Genomic DNA, 6444 nt, shown 5'->3' with positions numbered 1-6444 from the left:
ATATATATATATATATATATATGTATATATGGTCCATAAACATCATGGAATACTCTGTGGCCATTAAAAAAAAATAATAATCACATCCTTCACAATAACATCAATGAAGCTGGAGACCATTTTCCCTAGAAAACTAATGCAAAGCCCAGGTGTTGTGCCTGATGCCTGTAATTCCAGCCCTTTGGGAGGCCAAGGCAGGTGGATCATCTGAGGTCGGGAGTTTGAGACCAGCCTGACCAACACGGAGAAACCCCGTCTCTACTAAAACTGCAAAATTAGCCAGGAGTGGTAATTTCAGCTACTCAAGAGGCCAAGGCAGGACAGCTGCTTGAACCGAAGAGGTGGAGGTTGCAGTAAGCCAAGATTGCAACACTGCACTGCAGCCTGGGCCAAAAGAACACAACTCTATCTCAAAACAAAAGAAAACTAATGCAGACACAGCAAACTAAATGCATGTTATTATTTATAACAGCTAAATAATAAAAACATATGAACACAAAAAGGAGAGCAACAGACACTGAAGCCTAATTGAGGGTGCAGGGTGGGAGGACGAAGGGGATCAGAAAACGTACCTGTTTGGTGCCATGGGTAGAACCTTGGTGTCAAAATAATCTGCACACCAACCCCCTATGACATAATTTTACCTGTATAACAAACCCACATGTGTACCCCAAACCTGTAATAAAAGTTAATAGAAAAAAAAAAATCCTAAGTGGCAGAGAGTGCAGTGGAGGTGAGAGGATTGATTCTTTCTACAGAAAGTGGCCCAGGTGGGGCTGTACTCTGACTTATTTCTGTGTGCATGCAGGCAGATGAGATTATAAACAGGATTATAAGCAGGTCCAGAACCCTAGCTTGGTGGAGAACACAGCTTACTGCTGCAGATTCAGTGCCTGGGGGAGGGGATATTCCAGGAGACTTGTAGACACTTCTGGGTTTTCGGCAAGAAACACTAGGATCAAAAATGCCGTGGTGAAGTTCCTGAGGGTGGTGCCTAGTCTTGAGAGCAGTGTGGACACGTCACTGTCTACTGTGTTTGTGAGTGGGTGGGAATCCCATGGTGGCAGCTGCAAAAAAAAGGGGGTCTGTCATCAGAGCTCCTTTCCTTTCGTTTTATTTTTATTACTAGTTTTTCAGAGGTCCTTTCCTCTTAAGTTTTCAGAACTATGTCACCCTGAGAGAAGACCTGGAATCACAGGACAATGGGCAGTGTGACAGCCTGCGTACAAGAGAGCAGAGCCATCCATTTCCAAACACTTAGAGTTTTATTCCAGGTCGGGCCTCCTTGACATCTGTTTTCTGGCACCAAATCTGTACGGTTTGCTGAAAATCAAACAATGCTCCAACATCAACTTATTGTCTAACATTTGAATTCTGACACCACTCAGATTCAACAAAGACCCTGATTCAGGACCTGAGGTCAGGAGTTCCAGACCAGCCTGGCCAACATAGAGAAACCCGATTCTACTAAAAACACAAAATTAGCTGGGTGTAATGGCGCATGCCTGTAATTCCAGCTACTCCGAAGGCTGAAGTAGGAGAATCACTTGAACCCGGAAGGCAGAGGTTATATTTTCGTATTTTTAATAGAGATCGTGTTTCAACATGCTGGCCAGGCTAGCCTAGAACTCCTGACCTCATGATCCGCCTGTCTCAGTCTCCCAAAGTGCTGGGATTACAGGTGTCAGCCACCGTGCCCACTCAGGAAGAGTTTGTTTTGTTTTGTTGTTTTTCTGAGAGGGAGTCATGGCCGGGCATGGTGGCTCATGCCTGTAATCCAAGCACTTTGGAGGCCAAGGCGGGCGGATGACCTGAGGTTGGGAGTTCAAAAGAGGGAGTCTCACTCTTCTGCCAGGCTGGAGTGAAGTGGCCAGATCTCGGCTCACTGCATTCCCCTCCCCCGCCCCGCCTCGGCCTCTCAAAAGTGCTGGGACTACAGGTTACGATCACAGTGCTGAGCCCAGGAAAGGGTTTTTAACCCTAACAAATTTCCTGTTTCTGTGTCGTTCCCCACTGGCTGGGGTCAGCCCGCACAATCTAGGCTGATCCCGGTTGGCTTAGAATCAAACTTTTTCCATATAGAGTAAACGCGCGGTTTTTCGAGAAATGGAGAAGGCGGAAGGAGAAGGGGTAGGGTTGATTTACAACTTTTACAACTTGTGACCAGGAAGTTGAGTCTTTGAAGAAAAACTTAGTTGACCTAACAACTCCTGATCTCAAGCAATCCGCCCCCCTCAGTCTCCCAAAGTGCTGGGATTACAGGTGTGAGCCACCGCTCCCGGCGGGATAGAGAAAAGCAAAGCTGTGAACCCCACGGACCAAAGCTCTTCCCACTCATGAACCCGCACCCCGAGTCAGGATTCTCTGCTGAGGACGCTCCCGTGGTCCCTGCACAATCAGAGAGACGCCGCGCTGGGTGCAGAGCTGCCCAGAGAGGCTCCAAGCCAGGAAACGGTCACTGCGCAGGGAAGAGACGGGACTCTGGGCCCGCTAACAGCGCCGCCGCCATCTTATGGCTGAAGGGGACTGAGGCCGAGCCGGGCCAGGAGAACTCGGGGAGGAGATTGTGGAGCCGACTGCGGGGAGGCCTGAGTCCCGCCACAGCCACTTCCAACCGGTTCCAACCCGTCCCTCTTCTCTCTCGGAATGTCGGACCGCCACTCTCACCATTTCTAGGCTTCCAGGGGGTCCCGGCGTCCTAGCTGCGGATCTCCCAATACCTGCAGGTCACAGGGCCGCGAGGCTGGGCGTCTCGGAGCAGAGGACACAGAGCAGAGAAGACGGGACCCGGAGCTCCAGCGGCAGCAAGAGACAAAGGCCGCGCCAAACCCGGAAACCGTCCTCTCCGCTCCAGCTACGTGCCTGATTGAACGGTTCCCGGCCCGACGTCCCTGATTGGATAATGTTTAAGGCCCCGCCCCCTCAGGCCCTGAGTGACAAGATGTGATCACACTCCGGACCGAGAGGAGAAAGTAACAGCCTAAGTTGCAGCTTTTTCAGGCGGAGCTTCCTCCCTCAGCTGAGCCAGGCCCGCCCCAGAGCACGGGAAAATTCTCTTTTCAACTCTCTCGTTTTGCATGTATTCAACAGGGGAACAGAAGTATTTTACTGTGACATTAATAATAAAATTTTTGTTCAAAAGAAAACTTTTACTTTGGTAATAGTGTATTATCAATACTAAAGCTAATCTTAATGAAACTTTGTAAATAAATTTATTTTTGACCCTCAAGATTTATATATATATATATATTTTGTAATTTTTTGTAATTTTCTAGCCTTTTTATCTTTTATTTTTATCCACATTCTTTATATTTTTTCAATTTGAAACAAATTTCAAGTAATTTCAAATTGCTGTAGGAGAAAGAAATCATTTAAGGCCATTCGTCTGCATTCAAGTTTGCAGTTATGGTGGAAAATATGGCCTATTGATGTCCTGCTGATGAAATAGTCTTCAAGAGAAAGCAGAGACGCATGAGTATCTACATCGAAAACAGCGACAAGGGTAGTGTGCGCCGGAATTCAGTTATCTCCCCAGTATTGTTTTTCCCAAACCTCTTTATTCCCAATTAAACGTTTGCACTCCAGCCTGGGCGACAAAGCGAAACTCTCACAGAGTCAGTTGCCATGGACCATTCAATCGCTAAGAGAAGAACTGGGAGAGTTCCCGTCCTGAAATATGTAAGTCCCAGAGTTTCCAATCCTGTCCTTGTGGCCAAAAAGTGACATTATTTTGGTTTTGAATTGTTTTTGATGTCAAGTGTTCTGTGCAGGACATGCTTGAGGTGAGAAACACGAACACAACACCTTTAAGGGTAAACAAGCTTTATCCCATGTAACTGGCTATGCACATATAATAAATAAATGATATAAGCAAATCAACATAATAAGCAAATTGATATAATAAGCAGATTGATACAATAAGCAAATTGCAATAAAAAGAGAAGGGAAAAAGATAAATATAGTTATATATTTACGCCCATCAGACTGATGAATTCACCACCAGAGTGGGAAGCAACAGCCTGGCCTCCAGAGTTGAACACTCATCCCTGCACAGACTAGGAGAGGTCTTATGAAGCTTCAGCGCGATCTGGGACCCTAGCTCTTTTTGAATGAGTTTTGGCATAAGGCCCAGTCACGAGGGCCCTTCCTGACTGGCCTTAAGGAACACAAAATGGTCAGCTTGTTTTGGGGATTGTCTATTTTTCTGCAACAACTAATGTAGAGGAATGGATTGAAATAGAAATTTCTCCGATATAGTCCAGGATGAATACAAGGGGCTCACACAAACTGTTTCAGGATTTGACCATTGTGTCCACATTCAATGGAGTTCAAATTGAATATTTAACTTTTCCTCCACAAATTACCCTGTCTGGATGAATCAGTTCCGTCTAGGCAAAGGGCAAGGTGAACCCCATAAGCCGATATGCAACCTCCACCTCCCGGGTTCAAGCGATTCTCCTGCCTCAGCCCGCAGAGTAGCTGGGACTACAGGTGTGCACCACCACACCCAGCTAATTTTTTGTATTTTGATTAGAAATCAGGTTTCACCATGTTGGCCAGGTTGGTCTTGAACTCCTGACCTCAAGTTATCTGCTCACCTTGACCTTCCAAAGTGCTGGGATTACAGGTGTNATCAGGTTTCACCATGTTGGCCAGGTTGGTCTTGAACTCCTGACCTCAAGTTATCTGCTCACCTTGACCTTCCAAAGTGCTGGGATTACAGGTGTGAGCCACTACGCCTGGCCCTAAATGATTTTCTTTCTATCTCCTGTAACGGTTTGAAATTATTTAACTGCTGTTTCAAATTGAAAAAATTCAAAGAATATAGATTAAAAATGTAATATAAAAAGCTAGGCTGGGTGCGGTAGCTCCCATCTGTAATCCCAGAACTTTGGTAGGCTGAGACGGGTGGATCATCTTAGGTCGGGAATTTGAGACCAGCCCGACCAAAATGGAGAAATCCCATCTCTACTGAAAATACAATTAGCCAGGTGGTGGCACATGCCTGTAGTCCCAGCTACTTGGGAGGCTGAGGCAGGAGAGTCACTTGAACTCGGGAGGTGGAGGTTGCAGTGAGCTGAGATCGCGCCATTGTACTCCAGCATGGGCAACAAGAGAGAAACTCCATCTCCAAAAAAANGGCCAAGGCGGGCGGATCACCTGAGGTCGGGGGTTCAAGACCAGCCTGACCAACATGGTGAAACCCCGTCTTTAAAAAATAAATAAAAATAAATGTTAAAAAAAATTACAAGAGTACTATATGTGTAAATCTCGAGAGGTCAAAAATGACTGATGTATTTACAAGATTTTATTTAAATTAGCTTTAGTATTGATAATACACTATTACCAAAGTAAACGTTGATTTTCTCTTGAACAAAAATTTTATGTATTATTAATGTGACAGCAAAATACTTCTGTTCACCTATTGAATACATTCAAAAATAGAGTAAAAAAGAAATAGAATTTTCCCATCCTGTGGGGTGGGCCTGGCTCAGCTCTGGGAGGAAGCCCTGTTTGAAAAAGCAGCAGCACTGGGTGTGGTGGCTTACGCCAGTAATCCCAGCACTTTGTGAGACCAAGGCTGGAGGGTCAAGAGGTCCAGACATTCCTGGCCCACATGGTGAAACCCCACATCTACTAAAAATATGATTCTCTGAGTGTGGTGGCGTGCACCTGTAGTCCCAGCTACTCAGGAGGCTGAGGCAGGAGAATAGCTTATACCTGGGAGGTGGAGGTTGCAGGGGGCTCAGATTGTGCCACTGCACTCCAGCCTGGCGAAAGAGCAAGACAGGCAGACGGAAAGAGAGAGAGAAAGACAGAGAGAGACAGAAGAAAGAAAGGGAGGGAGGAAGGAAGGAAGGAAGAAATGAAGGAAGGAAGGAAGAGAGAGAGAAAGAAGGAAGGAAAGAAAAAGAAAGGAAAGAAAGAAAAGAAAGGGAAAGAAAAGAAAGGGTTGCAGAGCACTTTGGGAGGCTGTGCCAGGTGGATCATGAGGTCAGGAGTTCAAGACCAGCTTGGCCAATATGGTAAAATCCCATCTTTACTAAAAATACAAAAATTAGCCAGGTGTGGTGGTCACCCATGTGGTTCCAGCTACTCAGGAGGCTGGGCAGGAGAATCACTTAAACCCAGAGGCAGAGGTTGCAGTGAGCCAAGGTTGTGCCACTGCACTCCAGCCTGGAAGACAGAACAAGATTTCGTCTCAAAAAAAAAAAAAAAAAGAAAAGAAAAAGAAAATGAAAGAGGCACAATTCCTCTAAATTTAGAGTCAGTTGTGTAGCTTAGGTACAGATGCCCTCTCCAAACATGCAGAATCAATGCAATTTTTTCACCCGAATAATTTTTTTTTTTTTTTTTGAGACGGAGTTTCGCTCTTGTTACCCAGGCTGGAGTGCAATGGCGCGATCTTGGCTCACCGCAACCTCCGCCTCCTGGGTTCAGGCA

The 6444-nt window shown here is 45.9% G+C and overlaps 1 protein-coding gene across 1 annotated transcript in view; it reads right to left on the bottom strand.

Moving 5' to 3' along the window:
• The window catches only part of LOC108284606 (putative zinc finger protein 66), a 16113-nt gene extending 13226 nt beyond the window's left edge, over positions 1-2887 (bottom strand). Inside the window, exon 1 of the mRNA XM_017501402.2 lies at positions 2668-2887. Coding sequence (XP_017356891.2) covers positions 2668-2670 — 3 coding nt within the window. The 5' untranslated portion in view covers positions 2671-2887. The remainder of the gene's footprint in view (positions 1-2667) is intronic.
• Between the last annotated feature and the right edge of the window lie 3557 nt (positions 2888-6444).

The sequence above is a fragment of the Cebus imitator genome, unplaced genomic scaffold, assembly GCF_001604975.1.
Source record: "Cebus imitator isolate Cc_AM_T3 unplaced genomic scaffold, Cebus_imitator-1.0 Scaffold280, whole genome shotgun sequence".
NCBI classification, from domain to species: domain Eukaryota; kingdom Metazoa; phylum Chordata; class Mammalia; order Primates; family Cebidae; genus Cebus; species Cebus imitator.
The sequence above is the reverse complement of the archived record's forward strand: the minus strand, read 5'-3'. Positions and strand labels throughout refer to the sequence as shown.